Source organism: Pocillopora verrucosa, chromosome 13 (assembly GCF_036669915.1).
Source record: "Pocillopora verrucosa isolate sample1 chromosome 13, ASM3666991v2, whole genome shotgun sequence".
NCBI lineage: Eukaryota > Metazoa > Cnidaria > Anthozoa > Scleractinia > Pocilloporidae > Pocillopora > Pocillopora verrucosa.
Window position 1 is genome coordinate 903,966 of NC_089324.1, and position 24,990 is coordinate 928,955.

The window sequence follows — 24,990 nt, forward strand, 5'->3', positions numbered from 1 at the left end:
GGTGTGTATTGTAATATTAAAACGCATTGTGTTGCAGCTAATGGATTTGTCTGGAATTGAGGGAACGATGTCATGGTATGTTATGTAAATTTTCTTAACTTAATGGTGGTAAGTTAGTTGTGGGTTGAATTTGAAAGGGTTGTGATCGACTGTAAGTAGTTTTAACTTAACCGGGAATGCTACAAATACTGCGCCGTTTGAGTGCAGGCTCAGCTTCGTGTAAAAGCAAGGCCTGATTCTTGCATGACTACTGTTTGCGGTTGCAGTACATGCCAGTCTCATCTAGTGTTTTACTGTATACATCCTAATAGAAAAACAGTAATCCTGAATTCCTTTTAAAATCAATAAAGATTAAAAATGACGCAGATAGTTTAAACAACTCGTGTCATAACAGGAAAAATAAATTGACACTTGCTTAGCCCAATATGCGCGGAGGACAATCATTAAAACAATTTAATTCTTTAACCTTTAAACTGTTTGGGCTCAAAAGTAATTCTCCCTTTCGCCTGCCATATATTACTTATGCATCATTTGAGAGAATTTAGTGGTCTATCAGGACAACACTCTCAGGCTGACATGTTGGTCTAATCTCATGACTCTCGGCTGGATAATATGTGGAAAATTATTTGGATGCGTTGCGTGCAAAACAAAACTTGGCAATCAAGGGCAAAAAGGAAATTTCTATGAATCGATTTGACTTAGAAGACAAATTCTTTTTTGACGAAAAAGTTGAATCCAACCATGAGAAGGCTATCGATGCATTCTTGACTTAAGGGAAAGTTTTCATGCAGAAACCTTCTTTAATATGTTTATTCTCAAACTTTCGGACTCTGGGACTTTAAGACGTAAATTACCATTAGCGCAGCTTTTTTTTCTGCACGAAGAATATACGCAGCCCACAATTCCTTTATTCGATCAGACGAAGAGCTGACGCTCGAAACCTCAGCATATCACGTAATCAACACAATTGATTGAACCAAATTATCGTGTAATATCTCTCACCGACACAGCACTGCAGTTTCTTTAGAATCTTACCCTCTTTACGTATTTATTTTTAGCCAATATAAATACGCGGTCATTTTGAAGAGATAGGAGTACAAGTTGCAGTTAAAAACACGCATTTTAATAACACCGCCCTCCCACTCTCGTAAATACCTTTCCGCCGAGCTTTTTCAATTATAGTTATGTTAATAGAGCTTGCGCGTGACAAATTTGTGTTTACATCTGTCGATAAGTCCTTTGCTCTAAGTTATCCCTCCTCTAGGGAATAATCTGTCGCCAATTTGGAATTATTATTGACACGGTGCGGTGATGTTAATGAATTTTTCTTCCTGGGCGTATTAAATGCTAGGCTTACCTTCTCCCGAACCAGTATCAGGAAGGCTGTCGTATCTACAGGTTGAATTTCAATTTAGTGGTGCATTATGTTTCGGATCATAACGGCAGCTCGTTTTCTGTTGTCGCTTTTGGCTCTGATCCAGTTATGTCGTAAAGGTATTGTATATTTTTGTTATATGTTGTATGTTTTTTTTAAATTAGTGATTAACATAGGCGTCTCTACCATTGAAAGTTTTATCATCTTTCACCCAGATCGAAAGCTGTTGAAGATTCTTAGCCTTGCTTCTTGGTAACAGCCAAAACAGTTCAACCGATAGATCAGCTGTTTTTATTGAGTGAAAGGAGTAGCTTGTTTAAACAAATTAAAACCTCTATCTCGACGAAATCTTCTTAGATATTAAAGGGACAGAATATTTTAAGCCATCCTCCAAAACAGCATTTAGAAGATAAATTCTTGAGCTCGAAACCCCAATAAAATATCTGATATTGAATTAATCAAAACATGTTTCGTTGTGTATTCTAGATAGGAAACCAAATTGACTGTTTGACATTTCTCAAAACGTTCGACGTATACGCGTCGCATTCTAACTTATCGATGAGTAGTTACACAGTAAAATCAGTTTTCAGCTTTTTTTTTTATTGATACTTTGTAATAAAACAACAAGAGTTAAGAATTTTCATTATTTCATAAATGAGAAAGCTTCATCTTTCATGACAAATTCTTCGCGTGGCGAGGAAGGGGACGATTCAACTTCACGATAATCGCTGCATTCGTCAAATTGAATTGTTCGGTGTTCTTTGTCGAATACCAATGTCACCTGGCAACAAAACTAAACATAAAGAAAGAAAGAAAAAAAGAAAGAAAGAAGAAAAGCTAAAAAAGAGAAGCGTCAAATATATTGCTTTTTGATTACATCATGAATTTCCAATAAACCCAAATATCTTTCTTTAAATTAAAATTTCCCCTGGGAACAGCCTAGCTTCTTGCAGAGTTATTTCATTTCAACAGCTTTGCAGTGTTGGAACATTCCAAACGTGGAATCGACAGCATGCCTCTTAAAAAAAATTGTAATCATAACTCTTTGCGTGAAACAAAGATATTACTATAACAACGGTTTCCTTATCAGACACAGTTCTTAGTATTTCATATAACTCACTCATACATATTTCAGGTTTGATTTAAAGATGTTTGACAAAGTTACAGTTTTAATTAAAGATGGAAAGATTTTGGAGGAAAAAAGAAAGACTTATCTTTAAAAAGCGCTTAGGGATATTATTCGTCATACTTTGATCATTTAACGATGTAACACAGCATTATTATCAGGAACAATGATTAAATTTCAAGTTTCATTTTTTTTCGGAACCAACTGATTATCCTCAAGCCACTTAAACAGTCCTTTTGTAGAAGTGTTAATATGTTTAGAAGAAAATACCTGATCGGCGAATTTTACCCAATTAAAGGAGATTATTTGAAAAAAATAGAATGAAATAAATTTATATTATATTACGACCACTAGGAAAAAATTTTCAAAATATCGATCGATTTTGCCTGTCGGTCGATGATCAATGCGTTAATTTTAGTGTGCAATCGAAAGTATTTACACTGTCTATTTGTTTCAAATGCCCACAGGTGCAACAAGATTAGCATTTGCTTTGCCTTCTCTGGCATTTAATTATTTGAGTTTTCTTCAGCATGACATTTCGTGTGATTTACTGATATGTATTTTCGTGCTTGCGCGTAATTTAATGGTTAAACCTTTCATCGGGATCAGTTTCATATTTGATTATAATTTCATTTCATGATTGAATTTGTTGACACAGCGCCTTTTATTGAATCCTATTCGCACATAATTATCTCCGGAAGCTTGCATTCAGAATTGCAAAGATATAGATATCACAGGTCGAGAACTGAGCCAATTTTAATTTCGAGGTGATAAAACAAGTTATTGAAAAACTATGTAGGGGATTATTCCAACGGAAAAAAATCTTTCTTTTAAACTAATTGTATCTTTTGTGCACAGTATAGTGTAACTAATATGTTACAAGACCGCTCTTATTAAAGGAGGAGCCTCTGAGATACTGTTAGATTAGCATATTTAGAAAAAAGGATGCGCGTTTTTCTTATTTCGTAGTGATTTTGGCTTTTCTTGTTCCATTAATCACCCAAGTGGAGGCGGTGTTATACAAATCACAACAGAGCATTTGCTTATAAGATAAGGGTGTGCAAATCAACGTTGCGTGAAACGTTTCAAAGATGCGCGCTTAAAAACTTTGACTGTGATTGGACCAATGCGGTTGATATAATTTGTTCTTTGCGTGCATCTTCGTGAAGGAGATCTAAAATGCTGAAACCACAGTATGAAAACCCAAAGGAATATAACTTAGTCTTTTGTTTTCAACGTGTAGGCGAAGCATGGAAGTGCAGTAACTGTGAAGTTCCATATAAGGCTCGTGGTTGCTATGGAGACAGCCCATCACGCGTATTTAAAGTACAAGTCGTTAACGAGCGAGACCCCTCAAGTAAAGTCTATGGAGGCCGTAGGATTGATTGGAGAAACTGGAATAGTTACATAGAGGGTTTTGCTTGTAGATGCGCTAAACTTGTCAAGGCAAGAGGATGGACTGTGTTTGGTTTGCAGTTTTATGGTAAGAGCATTTCAGATTTAAATTACAAAATATGTCATTTCATATACTAACACTACATTGTTATCAAGAATGATATTGTGTACGGCTTTCAGACTGCTTCACGATTTATCATTGCTGGTAAAGACTACATACACGGCAAATTAACTCACTCAGAGGTCACCATGGTTTCAGCTGCTTAAAAAAATCCAAGAGCATGCTATCCATTACCCTTCCCCCTCCCCCATTGACTGAGAGTACTGCTACCCACACCCCCCTCTCCCAGAGGGCAAATGTAAGTCCATCGCAAGTTAACATTTACCCCTAGAAAGTGTTCCCAACAGTTAACTGATTCCTATGTCTACTCCTGTGTGGAAATAAGACTTGAACTGTCCGAGTACAATTCTAAATAATGAGTTTTTCTAATTTATTAGCTTTCGATCGACATCTTGCCTAGTCTAACAATGGCTGGAAATGTACACTAGAACTCAAAACTGTGTCAACCGAAGCGTGAACCTGGACATCATATTTCGATTCAAAGTCGAGATTTTCAGTCCAAGTTGGGTAACCTTTCATTACAACTCCCCGTAAAAAGCGCCATTTTATGGGGTGCTATATATTACATAGTAGTATCAGATTAATGAATTAATGATAAGTAATTAATAATCAATATGTCAATATTTAGGGGAATGCTGGAGTGGACCTGAAGGTTCTTATGACCTGGAGAGTATGACGCCGAATTCGACCTGTATCTCAAATGACTATAACGAGTGTGGCAAGTTAGACAGACACTGTGTTGGAGAACAATGGACTAACTTTGTGTTTGAACTTGGTGAGGAACTTCTGTTAGACTAAAATGAAAAGCTTTCTTTATTCATCAAGGCATTAAAAGCGTGTTTACATTTTAGGACTAATTACCGCCTCAAAGTAGAGCACGTATAAATTTCGTTTGTTTGTCTCCAAAACAAATTGAGGCGTTTTCTAACAAGGAAGTTTTCTACTATGTTTTTACCAAATCCTTTAACAAGAAACAAAGCGCGATTTATTGATATTTAAAGGACCGGTGCGCACTGAGCTGGCAAAATGTGTTTGACTCCACCAAAAATCTCGACAGAATTTGTCTCCTCAAAATTTTCTATTTGTTAATCGTAGGTGCACCAAAAAAGAGCGAAATACTTGTTAACCACAATTTCAATCACAAAGACGCACAAATTGAACAGTACTGAAAGACTTTCATTTAAAATGCGAATCAAATTTTTTTGATTGACGTTATTTTCTAAATCATGGCGCGTAAACTGGGAAATCTATCAGATTTTACGCCTGACTAAAATTTTTCTTGCTCCGAGGCAGGACGATGGCACCTTAGAACATTGGTAAGGCTTGAAAAAAATTTAATAGGAAAAAAATCCCCGGGTGCACTTGTCTCAAGCCATTAATGACAGGTTTTTTACGCAAAGTAAACAAAGATTTGCCTGTGCGTCCAGGCTCTCAAGGAAGTCTCCGCAAGCATGCATCCTATATAGATGGAAGACGCGCCTACCGACGTCATCAAAATGAATTTCTGCATTCTGTAACTTTTTGTTTCCATATGTTTAGAATCCGACTGTGACTTAGATTTTGAGAGGATCGGCTGCTTCAAAGACAAAAAGCAGACTCCGCGCCCTCTGCCTGAGTATCTAATGACAGACAGAGAGCGCAGACTAAAGATTTACAGTGGACAGTCTATAGATTGGAGGAACTGGGATGTTTATATGCCAAAATTTGTCTGTCGCTGCGCAAAGTTAGCTAAAGAGAACAACCACAATACGTTTGGAGTACAGTATTATGGTACGTAAGACTAACAAGCTTGTGTTCATAGGGCAGCTAAAAAAAATTGAAGTTAATGGTTACTCTGAAGGTTCAGTCTGTGAACATTGATTCATGTCGTAAAATTTGCTTCTTTTAGGAGAATGCTGGAGTGGTCGCGACTCAGAAAAAACATATAGTAAGCTGGGCGTGTCGAAAAATTGTCAAGACAAGTGCTTTGAGAAATGCAAGCCCTTCGAAAAGTATTGCGCAGGGAAAAACTTTGCCAATGCAGTCTATCGCCTTTCAGGTTAGTCAGGGTAATGATTCTATTAATGTGATATCTCTTTATAGCCACTCTTCATGGAGTGTCAAAGTAATCCACGATAACGATTGTTTTGCTTTACTTCGCTCTGTGATTGGTCGAAAAAGATCGCGTCACGCTTTCAACCAAACAGATGCACGCGACTTGGTCACCCACATTTCCCCGTGTTTTAGGCAGTTATCTTGTATTTTTTAAGGTCCTATGGTCTTTTCGAAGTATTTGCTATCGCGCTGATTAGTCGTTGTGATAACTTTGCTTTTGGTTTTACGAAACTCAGTCGAAAAGCGCTCTTTATTCATAGCCAGTCACAATTACCTCCACAAAGAAAACAATCAGACGTTGTGACGAAAAGTCAAATAAGAAAAATGTCAGGTCGTTAAGTAGAGAGCTCTTGGAATGACGAGGCAAAACCTACACCCGGGGATGTTCATCTCTTACACATCCGGGTTATTTTTTTTCCAGATGCCGGGTGCGAGATATCATATGAAGCTGTTGGTTGTTATGGTGAAGTCTCGTCCAATCGTGCTTTCACTAAAGAACTTGTGAATGAGGTGAAGCCCTTTAGTCGGGCATTTAACGGAGTAATCATGGAATTTGGGAACACCTGGGAGGAGGGTTTCAAGAAATTCCTATGCAGATGTGCGAGGGCAGCTCAGCTTAAACAGTACACCATGTTTGGTGTTCACGAACATGGTGAGTTTAGTTATTAAGCAAGTTACAGAAAAGTACGTTAAATAATGTATAGTATAGACGAAACTCAAACGATCTACCATCTCAAAACGTGTAAAATAAGGTATTTGATATCAAGCGCGGGAAAGCATTTCGCAGGTGAAAAGTGTTAGCGTGGAAAGCAAAAATGTTTTCCGTCGGAGAAGATTCTGGAAATTTCTAATTCTACAATCACTGAAAAGGCGGGAAAATCGTCGGAACGTTGACAAGACATTAAAAAAATTGGCATTCGGCGTCGCGCCTTAAAGGCGGGAAAATCCATAAGAACGACAGGACACGGAAAAAATTAGCCAGCTGTACCAAACGCGGAAAGATTCCGCAAAATCGAGTCGTGTTATTTGACAAGCTTCTTTTTAGCCATTAACTGTGGTAACCTGCAAAACCATTGTTTCACGATACGCGAACTTCCGGTGTTCGCCATAGTTTCCGGTTTGTATATTCTGTCAATCAAATAAACGTGGTTTAGTTTTTCTCAAAATGGCGGGTTCACTGTGAAACACAAACAACCATATTGTCACTTTCACCATTTAGTCAAAAAAGGACAAGGAAAGGAATCACACACTGATTTAAGCAATTAATTTGCCACTTTTTTTTTTAATCTTTGTAGGAGAATGTTGGAGTTCCAGCGATGCTGATAAAAACTACGACAAGTATGGCGCATCCGACCAGTGTTTCCAGAACCTCAACCAAACTTGTACCGAGGGCTCCAGCTCCTGCGCCGGGGGCACAAATGCCAATTTTGTGTACAGGATTGTCTTGTCATAAAGCGTGATATGCTGTAATATCAATAAAGTGTTGAATAACAGCTATTTTCTTGTATATTGATGTTATTATTCTTATCAATGTAATGTTAGTTTTCGATAACCTTTTTTTTGCGCCAGAGCCAGACGTTTTCACCTGCTGTTTCTCCGACCAACTAGGACTCTGGGAACGAGAATGTGATGTCGTATAGAGACGCAAACCAGCTGCTTGCGACGTATCTAGCTCCTATGTAATAAGCTGTTTAAGTGTAGTTATAAACGATGCAAGTATCTGAGCAACTGCACACCTACTCCTTCCCTTAATAACAACACTCAACTGATAACAAGTCAGGACTAATGTACTTACAATGATTGCGATAAACCGTTGTTACGGGAACCGCTTTGCGCCGAACGCTTGCATTCGACAGCCTTTCTATCGAATATCACGTAGCGATGCTCCCCAAAGCTAGGGCGAGATATTCAAAAGACGTTTTTTTTCTCTAGTTCGAGTGAAAAACAGAAACACAAAAAACTACGCTAGCCTCCGCTACGTCCTTGAAAGAGTAAGGAATTGTTGAAAATCTTATAAAAATAGATTAAATCTTGTTAGAGTTGTGTTACGAACTTCCTAACTCATTGCCGCTCTGTCGTCCTAAATAATGCGTCGGTAGCGGAGGCGGGGTAGGGGGGGTGTAAAATGGCGTGGGAGGGGAGATAGAGGCGAGCCTATCAGGAGTCGTTCCAGACTCCTTGACAAACATGTTTTGTCTCGTTAAACTGTAGGCGGACATGTGGAGTCATTACAGGTATTTGTAAATATATACAAGAGCGAGTGGATAAGGCAGGAGCACAGCAGACTATCAGTGACCATTCTCACACAGGAAATGAAGAAAATTTGTTTTTTTAACCGCCTGTTCGTCTCGTGATAGTTTGACGCTAACATGGAAAAAAGTAAAATGAACATCTCGGTGGAAAGCGTCGATTGCTGTCTTTGTTTCGCATAATTTCTGCCCGGCGACTTCGGAATGAACAGCGTTGTTATCTTAAAGCTTTGGTGAGTATTGTCTGTCTGGATGTAGAATACAGTGCAATTAATTTGTGCTTTTGGATTTGAAAACATTGACATGTTTTCGATAAAGATACACATTGTGTTTTTGTTTTGTCAAGGCGACGTCAAACCGAAAATCGAAAACATTAATGATAAGTCGCCTAACTTGTCTTTCCTTTAATAATTCAGATAAGTTATTATTTTTTTTTGTCGTCTCGGAATCCAATTATGTATTTGATAAATCTGATATTCACTCCGTGTAATTTTGTTCTTTTATTTCTAAGCTACTTTTAGTTATACGGGTGAATCATCAGGAAAGCCATGTTGTTTACTTGATCTAAATTTATCAATTACGATATAAAGATTAGTCCGAGATCTTGTTCCCGAAACTTTTAAACAGGAAAAATTAATTCCTCGTTATTTTGCGCTGTTCTGTTCAGTAATTTCACGGTGCGAAATTCGTGTTGAAGTCATTCTTGGGTCAATAATAATATTTCATGTTTTTATTGTTAACAGTAACTAATTTTATACGAGGAATTCATATGTTGAGGAAATTTACATGAGATTACAAACATTCTTGCCATGACTCGTAAAGACAATGCGGAACATTAGTAAGACTTTCGTGCTGTTTAAAAGGACGCAAATTGGCTAGAATACTAGCTTTTTGATTTAAAACGATGAATGAAAAATATATAAGCTCGCGACAGCTTGATAGGAACTATAATTTGTGTTTTTTTTGTTTTTTAGCAATTGTCATATTGGCCTCTAGGATATATCTCAATTTACAGGTGCAAGCCATGTCTGCGATCTGAACTGAATTTTGTTTTGTAAAGTTGCCTTTTTGAAAAATCTCTAATTATAACATGCCTCCAAAAAGAGTTAAATCTCGTTGCTAATAGAATAAACTGGAAGAGAAACTATGTGCAATATTTCATGTGCATTATTATTGTTTTATGCAAATATTGATTTACCTTCAACTTTAAGCTCTAACACGATATATTAACAACTTTGAAGCTTGTTACATAACCACTGTATGCAGGTAACCAAATGGAAGCTTATTTAAAACTTTTCCTTCTTGTCTTTGTGATCAAAATGGCCAGAGTAAGGAGTTTTGAATATCACCTACATATGTATTACCAAGGCAACAATGATGTCACCTTTTATCAAGATAAAATCTTTATGAAAGTCCAGATGATCAACATAGGCTGTGCTTTCTATAGCTTTCTTGTATGACAAAATACTGTAGGGAGTATACTGGTATAAATTACTGGGCCATCTATGTAAGCAGTAAATATATGCACGTGCTCATGAACTAATCCTGATGAGCACAGAACTAAAGATCTATTAATAATAATATGCACCTTTGGGGTTGTCAGTTATTTAGTGGCTTTTGTAGATGTAACTGCTGGGTTTTTGTTGAATTTTTAAAATAAGCTTTTTTTCACCTTAACTTATTGTTATAGCCTCAACCCAAATGTTTGCGTCATGAATCTTTATTAGTAGCATGTGCTATCAAAGAAAACCATCCCAAATAGAAAGAATAGATTCCATGTTGCTGTGCATCTTTATAGTAACTAAACCCCAACAGGCAACTGATATGTCAGCTGATAACTTGTCCACAGCTGAGAGATTGTCCAAAAAACAGGGAAAAATGTCAAATATTGAGAACAATGTCTCTTCCAAGGACATTATCAGCCAACATACCAGAAAGCCAGAAAGGGGTTTATATATTTTATAACCTTCCCATTAATTTTCATCTTGAGGGTCCAAGACTCAGACCAGACCAACATTTAAGGTCTTGAAATAACTGAGAAGAATATGCTTTATGACGTCCGCAAATGGTATCTTCTCTCTAGTGGTTAGCGGTCAGGACATTGAAGAACCCATTCACTTCTCACAAAGAATAGGGAACATTGCTCTTGGTGTTGTGGTCTGGCCTTGTTGATGTTTAAACAGGCCTCCATTTAAACTTGCTTTAGAGCTGGATAAGGCCAGACTTTCTATAATATTGCATTTATTTAAATAAATAAATGATTGTTGTTAAAATTAGGACCAAACTGTAAGGTTAAAATTATGTTTAAAACTCTTGAAATGTTGGGGTACTTTTCTGTTCTTCAGGTAATGACCATTAGGCAAAAGATTCATGATGGTGGTCTTTGCTGATCTCCAAATAGAAATTTGAAGCTGATGGACTCAAGTAGAAGTCCAGACATGCACATTGGTAGTAGTGATGTGAAGGATATTCCAGTGCAGGGTCTGATAGATGGAGCTGATGAACAACTGCACCTGCCAACTGAACATGGTGAGGATTTGGATCATCTGCTTGTGTCATGTTTTCGGACACTAGATTTTAACCTTTAATACAGGGGCTGAAAATTAACCCCTTTACAACCTGGAGTGTGTAAAAGGAATTTCTGCCTACAGTATTGATAAATTTTCCAAGCAGAAAGGCAATGAGAACAATAACTTCTTATTAACCCAGGGTGAGGGCTGTACTGGAGACTATTACCCAACTGCAGAAAGTAGAGTACAATTTTTGCAAATAGTGTACAAATATCCTGCAATATTGTATGGTTATTTGAACAGTTGGTTATTTTGTGCTGTAAAAAACCTGTTTAATCTGTTACACTCTAACATCAGTATGCATTTTCTCCATACTTTTCTTTGTACATTTCCATTATATATACATTTATACATTTTACATTTTTATACAGAATTTATTCGCAAATCTAAAGATTCCTTCCCTGATGACCATTTTGTTTATTCTCATTACCTTAATGTATGATTCAGGAGTGATACTGTAGGGAGAAATTAGATGCTGGTCACTGTTAGGATTTAAAGGGTTAACCAGTTGGCTGCATACACTATGCTTCTCCATCTGCTTTGCTTTTCCCACCTTATGAGAAATGAACAAAAAGACTTAGCAGAAAAAAAAGGAGTTGGATAATAAACAACTTCTGAGACTTTTTGGTGTGTAGTATCGCTGAGTATTTTTACTTATTGTTTGTATTTGGACTCGCGCTAGGGGCTTGTAAAAATACAGCACAACTCATTTAAATACTCAGCGATATAGTATATTTTATGTTGGCCTGAGGTTGTTGTAGTATGGGGCAAGCTCAGCGAGGTCCATATGAAAACAACAGAGGGTTGATATTCCCCACTATGGCTCAAGCAAGCGAACTTAGTAAGTTCCTTATTATATGGCAATCAGAGCAAACTTGTTTATTTTGAATTTGTTTGCTTTTGTGAACTAAAATACACTGCCCATGACCATTTCCATGGAAATGGTTAGTACTCATCAGAATGCGTAAATTTATATCAAGACTACCTTGCTATACATTGATGAAAACATCAATTGAAGGATATTTGATTTAATACTAAATTCTCAGGGCTGAAATTATAAGAAATGAGTGGTAAACAGTATAGAGAATTGATATGTGGATCTGGGAAGAGAAAGAGTTTCAGCAACCAAATAGACAGCCTTTATTCCAAAATCCAACAAAAGTTTCTTAATAAACCAGCTGTTATTTCTGCCCAAAAAAAAAGAGAGAAATTAGTTTTGATAAAAATAGAGACATTGATGGCACCAAGCCAAGCTTTATGATCAAATTGAATGCTTCATGAAAAATTCAGGAACTTGACAAAAATACAATTCTTCCAATTTTAGTTTTGTTTTCACTTTGTAGGAATGGTTGAATTAATGGTGTCTGATCCAGAGGATGACTTATCCCTTGGCACTGATGCACAGATCTTTTCCAAGGACAAAATACCACAAACCTCACCTGGAGGCTCAAGCAAATCTGCTGGGTAAGTGAATGTGTCATAACCCTTCTGTGGAGTTGGGGTGGGGTCATTAACCCTTTAACTCCCAGAAGTGATTAACAGGTAACTTCTCCCAATAATATCCATACATTATCCAGCAAACAGGTAATGAGAATACTGAAACTTATCAGGTAGAAGTTGTTATCTTGATCTAACACCAAATTCTCATAAGTTCTTTTCAAAGAGATGTGTAGCAGGTAGAGGGGAGAAATAATAAGGAGATCTTGGGAGTTGAAGCCGGTTAAGTTTTGTGGCTATGTGAATTTGAATAAAAAGCACTTTAAAAACCATCAGTGGATAGTTTTTTTGTAATTGGTTGTAACCATGGATGTGTTGTTTTTGCTTTTTTCACAAGGTGCTTTTTTGAATCATCTAGTGATAGCACAGGGCCCCCAGGAAGAAACAGAGAGTGTAGAAAACTTTGTAACATTGGAAGAGCCAACAGTTCAGACAGCATTTTGTCAAATGTTTCTGATTTCAGTCGGTAAGTGTTGCCATCTAATCTTTAATAATCTTCATTACTACACTGAAATTAGCCCTTTACACCTTGACATCAGAATTCATATTCTCTGTACCACCCTCTATACTTTTCCTGAGGAGCCTAGAAGGAGAATTTGTCTAATGATCAAGAGCTTCTTCAGTTGGTGATCATTTCCTTTATTCTCCTGACCTTTGGGTTTGATTTAGGGGTGAGGAGGTGGTAAGGGATGAGGGGTAAACAGAAATTAGATGCTTGTCATTCTTTGGGGAAAAGGATTAAGAAGCAGTAACTAAAGCAAATCAATATCAGTATCTGGGCAACTGCCCACCTACCCCTCCCTTAACCCAACATTAACCCTAAATTGTTATCAAAGGGAGGGGTGGGTGGGCAGTTACCTAGATACTGATATTGATCCACTAAAGCTAACTGGTGTATTGCCCCTTTTTCGTGGTCAAATTTATTGCGTCTTTGATTCTTTATTTCTTTCCCTCTCTTGAAGACACAACAAGAGAGTTGTTGTGTAGTTACCACATCACCTCCCATTCAACCCACCCCAACAAAATTAATTTCAAATGCAGGTATTTGAGATTAGGGTGGAAGCTTCCTGTTCGCAGCAAATTATTTTTTAGGCATCCAAAGTGTAACTTCATCTCTCAAAGACAAGTCAGCTTAATTGAATGCAAGGACGTTTGTATCTGGTATGTACGCAGATTAAAAAACCGACAAATAAAGATTGAACTTCATCGGATTTCCGACTAAGCAAAATGCTTCGTTTTAAGCGAGTTTTCACTTAAGTGGCCTTGTAGCGGTTAAGTTGACTATATTTAGAATTGCACAGTGACATGTTATACTCTTGAAATCGAGTTAACCACAAGACAAAGTTTTATAAATTTCCATGTCAGAATATTACAGGTGGTTTATTGTCAAAAATTTGTTCACCGTTTTGTTTATTTTGTGGCATTCATTTCAAATTGTTTTCGTGTGGAAATACTAAAGCATTCAACTTTGAAAGTTCCCTTTGAGAGATTGTGTGTCCTCTGCGGCGCGTTATCTAAGCGACACAAACGCTGACTTCTGCGGCGTAAATGGCATTTTGGGAAATTTTGTAGGTATTCTTTGTTATGTTACGGGGCGAATTACTTCGTTAACATCGCAATTTGCTGGCTGTCTTGAGATGTTTAATGTATTATGTTTATACGAAAGATTATTCACACAATGGAAATTAATGGAAATTGGTAACCGTATTTTTGGTTACCCCGGGTGATCAACTGTGTGCCTTTAGGTAGTCGCACTAAGCGAGCAAGAAGGCCTCAGAGCGTTAAAAAGGTGAGGTACGGTTACTGCACAATATGCAGTACGCCTCTGAGACTGATTTGAATTGAATGGGCAACCTTTGTATGTTTCTCTCTGATGAGATCCGAGAGAAAACAGTTCTAAAGCTAGTAATCTATTGACAGTTCTGGGAATTTCACAGTGAAAAGTTATAATTTATGAAATCATACAAAAGGAAATTGGGTTTTTCAGCACTATAGTTTCAGAGATGCAAAATTTTCTTTAGCTGTGGCGATACGGGACTAATATTCAAACCAGGAAAATTCTTGACTCGTTAATTTTGTTTTTCTTTATATGAAGGACCTCCCACGATGTAAGCTCACTGCTGAACGCAATGACCGTTGATCCGGAAGAATTTCTCAGTGATCTGGGATTTGCCGACACAGAACTGCGTATGCGTATTCCCGAAAGATTTTTTCAGTCGGCCTCCAGTGCGCAAGGAATCGATGTGGATTCATTTCGAAGAAGTCTTGACACGGACGATTTGTATGGATCATCGGTAAGTGAAGAGAATTTCATTCAGATCAATTTCCAATCGAATGTCGAAAGTATCCCAGGAATGCGTTGCTTTTGCTTTACTTCGGTCTATGATTGGTCCTCAAAATAAGAACCATCCTCGCGTCAAATCAGAAGTAAAAAACCAATTGCGACCTGTTCATTCGCTTTTCCCACGCAGGAAAGTTGCGTCATTCCACATTGAGTTCTCATTGGCTGCTTGTAATGTTTCCTTGGTTCTGATTGGCTGTTGTGATCACTTTGACCGAGCAACACTTAATCAAAATGCGCTCTATTGAATTGGGTTAATGACTAATATTCAGGTGCACGGCAGTCAATCGCCGTTTTTATTTTTTCGCAAATCAACTTCCAAAGCCAACAAGGTTCTTTAGAGTCGCCGCAGGAAATTCGTAGGATATTTACCAGTTTCGTATGGGTATGTGTTACACCTGTGAATCAGTATTTTAGAAGTTGATCCGGGACGGGTTAAAAAAAAAAAAAGTAGAAAGGTGAATCCAAAATATATAAGAGATCGAAACTAGAAGTTTTGTCCTTAATCAAGGTAGTATTATTGAAGAGTTCCTTAATGCTGTTGAACAGCGTAAATTCTAAAATTGTGGCGATATACACTGCTAGTATCGTGCAGTGTGCTCTTCTAGTTAGGATCTTGTCCGTTGACATATAGATTTTAAGCTGGTCTAGTTTGTCAGTACTTCGTCTGTCGAGAAGCGGTTGAGGATATTTTGACCGCAGGAAAAGCAGTAGTCTCACTGATTTTCCATTTTTCTGTCGTTATTTATTTTATTATTGTTTTTTTTTTTATCGATTTACTGTTAAAGGGAATAGAAATATTGCTGGTAATAAGGTAAACACCGAGAAAAAGTGAATAAATTTGTGCAGGAGAAATTTCCTACGTAGCTGCTGATTTTCAGGTTTCGACGTAAGATTGCGCTTGTTTTTACAAGTGTGAATAAATTTCTGCAAAAGGAATTGCCCAAGTAGATACTAACATTCAGGTTTTGACGTAGTTTTTAGTGTAGTTTATAATTATTCTAACTTGCATTGTCAGGCATATCGATTTTTTTTATTCTCAAAACTCATGCAGGCTTAATCTGGTCCTAAACATTTCTTGTTTAACTTACTAAATATGTAAACAGTATTCTGACATTTTAAATTACGAAATGTTTCGGCCATTTTCCTTTTTGCTTTTTAAAAACGTGCTCGTTTATAATTTGACCAGTGTTTGACCATAGTTTGAAAGTACAGAAGAGTAACCAGGCAACTGAAGCTATTCTGCGTTAGATAATTCAGTTTGATGAAATAAAAAAAGACACAAAACAATTTTGATTTGTAATAGCAAGGACAAAGGAAGGAATTCACCCAATTTGCAACGTTCGCTTAATGTAAAATTCTCGAGATGAACAAAAGTGCACATTTCCATGCGTAGATGAGTTTGGTACCTACGGAAATTCGCTTGTAGACATTTTGAGCAAACAGAATATTCCCGAACTAAATTTTTATGCCTTGGTTTAACCTCATCAACATGTTAATTCAGGTCTCTTGGAAATGCCTTGGTAGTGCTTGTGCGTGACGGCGTCTACACGTATTTATCACAGTGGATTCAGTTTAACGCGTGAAAAAATTGGATCGGATGCTTGTGCGCAGGTGGCGTATCATCGAACGTTAAATTTGTGAGCGTCTAATGCTCAAAAGTTGATACCTTAACGGTATTCAATTTACCAAAAGACTACATCTCCTTTGAGCCACAAGAAGTAACGGATCTTATTGTTACGTCACTCAGATTAAGAGAAACCAATCTCTCATCAGCTTTTGTTTCCTATCGTTTTTTAGCAGTCCCAAGAGTCTTCGGTATGGTCGGACCCAGGCTCCAGAAGGATCCCCTCCAGGTTTATCACGTGTCACACGGAGCCAACAAACACGTTGTGCATGGGGCCCTTTAGCTCTGTGCCCCTTATCTCTGAGCCTGAAGAAACGTCTGAGGAGTCGTTTGATCTAATGAGGCACCTTAGACTCAACAAACCACAACACGTGACAAAGGGTATGTACCTTGAACCAGTTACAGAAGAACTTGAAGTGTCTTCGGTTGGAAGTGGAACAATTAGGACGAGAATTTCTAGAAAACTCTCTAACGAAGAAGGCACGATCATTGTACGAGAGGAGTCGTTAGAACAACCGAATCAGGATTCGGAACTAGTCTTGAATGTTCCTTCGGTTATTGTAAGCGAGAAAACAAGCTTTGATTCGAACGAGCCCACCGATACCAATTATACTGAAAACAATCGAGAAGAGGCGGTTATCATTGCAAATTTAAACGTTGAAGAAAGCAAAAGCATTCCCGCTAGAGAGGGTACATTGTTCTATCATGCAACGAGTTCGTCAAGCAGTGTAGAGGCAGTGAATTCGAGCCATCACAACACAGACAGCGATAAACTCGCGTCAATTACGAGTGATTACAGTGATATGGATGAATTACCAGGGAACGCAGTCGTGGATTTTGATCCAGGGGTAACAGATGTTTCTCCTCACGTAGCAGTCCCATGGCACTTGAAAGTTGCAAATATTGCTGTACAAGATTCTTTTGAACTCGAAGAAATCGGAAATGAGGATTTTAACGAAAAAGAATCGTCATCGTTTGTAGATGAAGAAAGCGGGTATAATTCCAAGGCATCAGACAAACGCTTGACAAGAGAAAATAGCGGGGAAAGTAGTGGCTTTGAAGAAATGTTTCCCGACAAAGACGCAACAAGTTCAAATTCTTGTTCGCCTGTTTTGAATGCGAAGGAATTTTCCACTATCGAATGTACTTTTGTTAGCCAGGTAAGGCCACTGAAAGCTCTTTTGGATCCTGAAATGATTTGCAGAGCAGTGGAAGAAAAATCGCCCAGAGCGACATTTGTACAGAGGAGAACTAAATCTTTGACAAAACAGCGACCAGTTGACGAGGATAGTTTTGGATCATGGGTCTCTAGTTCCAGTTCACCCCTGTTAAAATATGTCGCAGGGAGTTTAGGGAGCAGTGTGGGTCAAAATTACGCGAATACATTGGTTCAGAAAGGGTCAGGTGTTCCTTCGCGAAGCACCGAAGAACTTGTGGATCCTGCTAGGAAATCTAAGGTAGAAGGGTGTGATGGTAAAGTGGACGAAAACTGTAACAGAAAATCAAAATTTGATTTGGAACAACGGCCATTATCTGCGGTTTCATCCGCGTTCGATAAAGATGGTGATACTCTCGATAAGGATAACAATGTGGCTGCTGAAAGCAAAGAAAACGAAAATACAAATCATGCAAAATCTAAATCAAGTTTTGAGAATGACCCTCACATTGGGATTGGACAATCTGAGGTGGGCCTTTTTGTGTTAGGAACGCCAGACGAGGGCAGTGGCAGTTTTGTAAAGGACAACAAAGTTTCTCCTGAAAGCTTTCAAAACCAAAAGCATTTTAATGGGGAATTGTGTGCGATTAGTAAGAATGAACCTGATATTGCTATGAGACAAACTACGATAAGTCCTGTTGTATCAGGTACATCAGAAGTAGACGATACTTGGGAAGAACAGGATGACAAAGTGCCAGCTAACAGCTTTGGCATGGGAGATCAAGTAAATGTAGAGTGTTTCTCCAATGTTCCGATTAAGACTGACACTGCGATGAATAAATCTAAGGTTGGCCCGATTATTCGAAATAATGTAACAGGTGGATGCCAGAGAAACATATCTGACTCAAGCTTAATTACAGAAGAGTTAGTTTCGCCGCAAAGTTTACGTGAACTTGCAGATGATGGTTATTTTCATGCCAAGTTACTCCAGACTAACTCAGATATCGAAAACGAAGCAGAAACTTGTGTTAGTGTCGCTGCTTGTGGTAACCTTTCAACGTCTTCCCTTGTGGACAACGAAGACGTTAGTGCATGCGTAGAACAACAACAGAGGAAGGAATCTCGAAAGGCTTTGAAAAAGGTTGATTCTGAATGTCAAAAGGTTAGTCTAAGATGATTGTATGAATGTATTTAATGTTAAGCCACTTGGAAAGTCGAAGTGTAAACCGGGTTGATAAGTTGTTCTAGAGCCATGAAGAGCAACATTTTGTGATCAGAAGATTCAAATGTAAACATGGAAACTGAATTATTAAGGAGGGGGGAAGTTTCTCATTTTTTTATGAGCGTTTTAGTACTTTGCATAGATCGGTATAATGTAGAACCCATGAAATCATTTTATAGATCAGTTTTAATAAGTTTCATGATTTAATATGTAAGTGGGACTTGATGGTAAATGGTTTTTAAAGGTGAAGACAGTCAGTGAAAGAAAAAGAGACATTTTTCTTTTAAGAAAATTAATGTAAACCTTGGCAGACGTTCGTTTAAGGATTACATCACATGTCGAAAAATCTGTATGAAGAGGAAATTGAGAAGTAAATTTAATTTTTTTTACAACAGAACATAGTCATATCTATTTAAATGCAGTGCGATGTAAGTTTTATTTAATTTTTTAAGTTTAATATTGTTTGATTCCCTTTAATAAATATTTTTCGACACCTGCGCTTTGTTTTGTTTGAAAGCTTGTTACGTAGTTTAGAGAGGAGAGTCTGAAAAGTGGCTCCGAATTTTAGAGTATTTATCGGGGAGACAGTGGTATTCAGAGGTTTGTTTAGCAGTGATATAATTGGCGTCACTCGTGAGCACTGGTGGTGAGGGTTCTGAAGAAGGTTGCAATTGCAGTTGGAGTGATCACCACAAAGACCGGCGGTAGTGCTGTTGATGATGGGTTTCGTCGAAAAAATCGTGCAGTTAGTGGTGATGATGTTACGGCTGAGTGTGTTTTTTTTCCTTTTTTGATTATGATGGTGACGATGAGGTTGTTATTGGCAACGGTGTAGATAATGGTAGTGATTTTAGCGACGGAAGTGACAACGAGGATAACAGTAATTGTGGTGGTGATGATGTGTTATTGATGACGATGACGAAGACGATGACAACGACGAAGACGACGACGACGAAAACGAAGACGACGACGACGACGACGAAGATGACGACGATGAAGAAGACATTAACGAGACAATAACAGTTGTGATAACGAAGAGGTTTACGTTGGAGATTTAAATGGCGAGGAAGACTGGTGCAACTCTAATGGATCGAGGACGACGATGAAACTGAGGTAAACCACGACGAGGTTGCCAACAGCGATGAGGACGACAACCATGTTGCGTTTCTGATTGATAAAGCATTTCTTGACAGTCCTAACATACTAATATGTTACTTGTTAATTAGCACACAAGCGGTGATTTTGACAATAACTTTATGTTGGACAAGAATGATTATAATCCTTCCAGGTGAGAACTAATACCATTAACTAAGATATTTATAATCACGATAAAGATCTTAAAAGTAATGTTACTGATTTGGACTGTAGTGATGTTCGTGTGTGCGTTGCAAGGATCTTTCAGCTGCAAGGCAGTTGTGTTTTCTCCCGCGTTTGATTGCACCTTTACCTACTTTTGTCACAGGTAATTGTAGGTTTTCCCTCGTTTTACACCAAGTGCATACTTTTTCTAGTCTTTTCTGTTCCTTCCTTTATTCCCAGCGTTTAACGCTGCTTACCTATTCTTCCATACTCTGCTGATGTGCTCTGAGCTGGAACTGGATTTTTGCCTTTGTTCCAATTATAAATATGTTTTCACTCTTCTCTCAAGTTTCTTCCTTGGGTATCGATATTTTAGTTTGGAGCAATTTTAAAGCTTCTTTGAATTTATGTGTTTTGTTCGTCTGTTTTACATTGTAGCATTACCTTCATGAGATTAACATTCTAGAGCAGAGCATTAAAAGGTATGAGTCAAACTTATCTTCCGAGGGACCACTGGATAGAGCCAAAGCTGTTGGTGATACTGAGAGTGTACTAGTGAGGTAGGTTTGTCTGTTCATTACTCGTTGCCCTTCGCATAGGGTCTCGTCCAGAGTTTCTTTCAATTGGTCTCAGAGCAATTTCCTATTATTTCGAAAGTGATCCGGGATTGATTTGGTTTTGCTTTCTTTCGTTTTGTGTTTGGTCCAGAAAACTCGCACCACTTTCGTAACAAATCAGATTCAAAGCTAAAACAAATCGCGACTTGTTCACTAGCGTTTTCCCGCACTTCCGGTAGTGTGCTTGTTTGTTCTACGAGTTTTCATTGGCTCCTGGTGATATTATCCATTTCATGATTGGCTGTTGTGATTGCTATGATTTGGTTTCACGACACTCAGTTGAAAAGCGCTCGATGCATGTTTACGACGGAATACGCAATTTCACCCTAAGTCTTCTCCTCAAGGTGCAGATTGGTGAGTTCTTATTGGCTCCTGTTGATATTATCCTTGCTGTGATTGGCTGTTGGGTTTACTTTTATTTTGATTTTACGACACTCAATCGTTAAATGCTCTATGAATGTTTACGATGGAATACGTAATATTCTCAAAACACTGAGATTAAAAGAATGTGTACTTGGAAACAAGCAGAAAGTGCCTAAGAATGACGAACATTTTAGTGCAAACGAGACGAGACGATTTTCAGTAAATAGGGTCATCATGCATAAGGGCTTTCTACATAACACGATTAGAGATAGACAAATATTTGTATAACCTCATTTTCAAGTATTTAAAGCATTTTCAAATGTGCTTTCATTTCTTTCTGATGTTGTAGGATCAAAGAAGAAACGAATGCTATTCAAGAATTGCGTGTGATGATTGGTTCAGAACTCGAAAGAATGAAGTTTCTTCTTTCGGAACGCAGAAGGCTGTTGCTTGCAGGAGTTGCGAAGAGCCCAGTTTGTTTCGGTGTTTCTCAAAGGGTAAGGTTGTGTATTGACAGCTATTTTATTAACCTTTGAACCCTGAGAGTGGCCAGCATCTAATTTTTTCAGACAGTCATGCTGCTGAATCATTTATCACGGTCATGAGAAAAAGAGAAATGACCACCAACCTAAGAAGCTCTGATTGATAAACGAATTCTCCTTGTCAGCACCAGAGAAAATGTTTAGAGAACATTATGGAGAATACGGATACTGATGTTAGGGTGTGAAGGATTAAGAAAATATACTCTCCTGAGGGAACCTGATTGAAATCGATAGGTGCAATCATAATCGGAGTGAGTGGATATTTGATCCCGAATTTAGCACCGAGCTATACAGGATTTATTTAGGGTTTTAACGGAGGAAGACTTCCTCTGAAATTCTTGACGAATTCTCCGTCACTTTGACACAGGAGTCCATTGCGAATTAAAAAAGGAGTGTTTTTTTACCTTCACGTCTGGTAATGAAACCCTGGTGTGTGGCAATTTGAATAAAAGGCCACCGGCCAGGTCTTACGTATGGTATTGTTTATTATGCGGTGGTTCTAACTTTTAAGTCTGTGGAGGAAACCCCTCAGAGCTTATGACCATTTTATTGAAAGCTTCTGAACAGTACTTTTACATGGTGCTTTTTAGGATATTGTACAAAACAATTGGTCTCGATTCTGCAAATCCTTGTGTGTAATGTCTAAAAGAAATTGATTGCACAGTATTGTCACGTGACACGTGGTATACCATCCTGGGGAGGACACTCAACTGTTCGGTCTATGAATAAAAACCTTATGATTATTGAAATAGAACTTAGGATCCTATCAGTGACAGCATTTTATGCTTTTTCGTTTTTAAGATGGCAGACCTTCTTCGGGAACAGTCGTCGTTAAATATTGGACTTTCGAACATTAACGATGAATTATCGATTCGAGAGAAGGCTTCTCGACGGGCCAGGATATACACGCAGATTGAAAGCATTAAGAAAGAATTGAAAGAGGACAGGGAAAAGTGTATGAAGGAGTTTCGTGAAGAGGTAAGTGCTCTTGTGTTTTTACTCCCTGCGTGTTTAACTTTTATAGCCTGACACAGCAACGGGAATATATGTGATTTCTTTGTTGTTGAGACATCGAAGAAGAAGAAGATCGATTACCGTGTGTCTAGCTCAAGAATTTGCGCATTGTTACCTGAAAATATTCAGAGGATTCTGAACAAAATTTCAGACTCAATTTTCTGTACAGGACGGTCTTCGATTGACTTTCGTAAGACCAAAACCAGAGTAATAACTACGGCCATTCAGAGCGAAGTAAATCATTACTTGGAGCCAATAAGAACTCAAATTGAAAACAAGCTTCGAACCAATGGTATCCGGTTTTACTTCCGACTCTCAGTTGGAAATTGCTCTCTTAAAAGCTACTTTCGTTTAAGCCATCGCCAAACTTCTCTATTTATTCTTATCACTGCATTACAATTCATACCACTGTATTCGGTTTTGTGAATATGATGTGCGTCAATACAAACAGTGTAAAAGCCCGCAAGGAAAGAAGAGATGAATCGATGAAAGCTGACCTTTGTATTTTTGATAGATAAAGGAAGGCCTCGTCCGCGAGTTGAGTGAAAAGTTTTCAACGGAGGTTGAGTTGCTTCGTCAAGAAGTTCGGGTAAGCATTGTTCCCAATGAGAATTCAATGACAAATTTAAGATAATGCTGTTTTCTTAAGGTGGCTGCAGCGATGTTTTATCAACTCATTACAAATCGTTTTATCTGTTCTGCTTTGTTGTTAGTCCAAAGACGCTGTGATCAAGCAGTTGATGAAGAATCATGAACAAGCAGATCTAAATCAAAATCTTGATCATCTGGAGCAGAGTTGAAGTCTAGAGGGAGGGTAGATTGAGGGAAGTTTTGTAAGCAGTTTCCTTTTTCAGACATCTTGTTTCATGTGCAGTATCGGCAGTATCGCTGACACCGGGAAACCGTGAAGTCGCTTATGGGAAAGATCTCGCGGCGATGTGTTTGGTAAATTCATTTTTTGATGGTTTCACGATCTTGAGCATTGTTGAGTTCCGTGTTTCTTCCCATCAATACACTCAGATTTGTTGTTTTAGTGTTTTGTAATGGACAGTCCTTCGCGACAGTGCGTTTTCTTAGGAATTGTTTTCCGATTATATTTTGTGGTGGAATTTTACTTGTGGCAGGCCACAATAATCACGAATGAAATTATCCATCACATGCATTCATCCTAAGCTGTAAGTTTACATTCCAGTTAAGGATATGTGACATATATCAACAACTGGTTGTAAACTAATTGTAAATGTGAGTGTAATATTTTGAAAAGGCGCGTATTGCCTAAATCAATTATAAATGCTTTAATACACATTCAAGAGGTCCATGGAGCTGCTTATCTGTTTGCGATAGTAGTCTTCTTTTTTTGGAGCTTTGTCTTCTTTTCCTTCTAAGTATGAGTTCATTAAGATCAGTTATTGCGAGTTTTATTGGATCCATCCTCAACCTTCTTTCATTTATAAAACAAAACAGCGGTAGTCTAATTCCCACGTCTTCCCAACTGAAAGTGGACGGGGAAAACAGGGAATGACTACAATACTGTCTCAGCAATTCCACACAACTTATTCCCATTCATGGTATAATTTTAATAGTGCTCTTATCAAATAATCAGCTACAAGTGAGTGAGAGTCCTTTGGAAGAGGTAAACCTTGAAACAGAAGAGAGCCTCGTGAGAATATAGCTCATTTTTCTTTAATTGTTTTTCGTTTATTGAGTTGAAATTTAAAACAATTTTCTTTTATAATTTAAGGTGCAAAAAGTTATACTTCTGTAGTGAAAACAGAAGCATAGTCAATAACGTGAACGATTCGATCTTCCATGAATCATATAGCTGTATAGAAGAATTATATTCTTCCAGCGACGAAACAGGGTAATAAGATGAAAAAGATTGCCTTTTTTCAGCCATGAAATCTTTATATTGAAAAAAAACTGTGAAAATACATTAGGTTGATTTCCACATAGTTTTCATAGTTATATGTACTTGTAATGTTAAATGAAATCAACACCAATCGGTACCCAGCATAGTCAAATATTTAAAGAAGATTGCGTTTACTGGACTAGAACCATCTTCCTTGCATGACCAATATGTCGTTAAAAACAAAAAAACAAAACAAAACAAAGAAAAAAACAAATGAATTTGCACAGTGAGACCAGCCTTGTCCTCAATAGTGCTGACATGTCAGACCCAACCTGAGGATTGTAAAACATGGAGATGTGAATAAAGGCTATAAGTTTTAAAAGAAACTATGGTGTTGCGTGCCTGGGAGAGTATAACAAGGTAATTTGGTATTAAGGGGGTAAGTTACTAAAGAAACTGTGGTGTTGCGTGGCTGGCAGAGTATAACAAGGTAATTTGGTATTAAGGGGGCAAGTTACTAAAGAAACTGTGGT

At 37.8% G+C, this 24,990-nt stretch overlaps 2 protein-coding genes across 4 annotated transcripts; both read left to right on the forward strand.

Moving 5' to 3' along the window:
* The first annotated feature begins 1,273 nt into the window (after nt 1–1,273).
* On the forward strand, nt 1,274–7,573 carry LOC131789518 (uncharacterized). The gene is made up of 7 exons (XM_059106664.2): nt 1,274–1,494; nt 3,745–3,984; nt 4,646–4,792; nt 5,557–5,787; nt 5,906–6,055; nt 6,533–6,763; nt 7,407–7,573. Exons 1-7 carry the CDS (start codon nt 1,425–1,427, stop codon nt 7,562–7,564), a joined length of 1,227 nt encoding a protein of 408 aa, XP_058962647.2. The 5' UTR covers nt 1,274–1,424; the 3' UTR covers nt 7,565–7,573.
* Nucleotides 7,574–8,324: 751 nt separating this feature from the next.
* Nucleotides 8,325–24,843, forward strand: LOC131789514 (uncharacterized). 3 transcript variants are annotated; one of them, XM_059106660.2, is made up of 11 exons: nt 8,325–8,593; nt 10,706–10,889; nt 12,274–12,394; nt 12,765–12,893; nt 14,523–14,721; nt 16,569–18,713; nt 20,511–20,632; nt 21,402–21,549; nt 22,396–22,572; nt 23,123–23,197; nt 23,322–24,843. In XM_059106660.2, exons 2-11 carry the CDS (start codon nt 10,775–10,777, stop codon nt 23,406–23,408), a joined length of 3,318 nt encoding a protein of 1,105 aa, XP_058962643.2. In that variant the 5' UTR covers nt 8,325–8,593; nt 10,706–10,774; the 3' UTR covers nt 23,409–24,843. The 3 variants fall into 3 exon arrangements, 2 of the variants coding, with proteins under 2 accessions (XP_058962643.2, XP_058962644.2); XM_059106661.2 differs by having other exon boundaries at nt 12,786–12,893; XR_009340616.2 differs by lacking the exons at nt 21,402–21,549; nt 22,396–22,572; nt 23,123–23,197; nt 23,322–24,843 and having other exon boundaries at nt 16,569–20,061; nt 20,511–20,633.
* Nucleotides 24,844–24,990: the final 147 nt, after the last annotated feature.

Excerpts from the sequence above, each read along its gene's own strand:
- LOC131789514 (XM_059106660.2), top strand. The coding sequence starts at position 10,775 with ATGGACTCAAGTAGAAGTCCAGACATGCACATTGGTAGTAGTGATGTG. Across the intron at positions 10,890-12,273 it reads GCACCTGCCAACTGAACATG|GAATGGTTGAATTAATGGTG; the intron begins GTGAGGATTTGG and ends TTCACTTTGTAG. Across the intron at positions 14,722-16,568 it reads ACGATTTGTATGGATCATCG|CAGTCCCAAGAGTCTTCGGT; the intron begins GTAAGTGAAGAG and ends ATCGTTTTTTAG.
- LOC131789518 (XM_059106664.2), top strand. The coding sequence starts at position 1,425 with ATGTTTCGGATCATAACGGCAGCTCGTTTTCTGTTGTCGCTTTTGGCT. Across the intron at positions 4,793-5,556 it reads TAACTTTGTGTTTGAACTTG|AATCCGACTGTGACTTAGAT; the intron begins GTGAGGAACTTC and ends CCATATGTTTAG. Across the intron at positions 6,764-7,406 it reads GTTTGGTGTTCACGAACATG|GAGAATGTTGGAGTTCCAGC; the intron begins GTGAGTTTAGTT and ends TAATCTTTGTAG.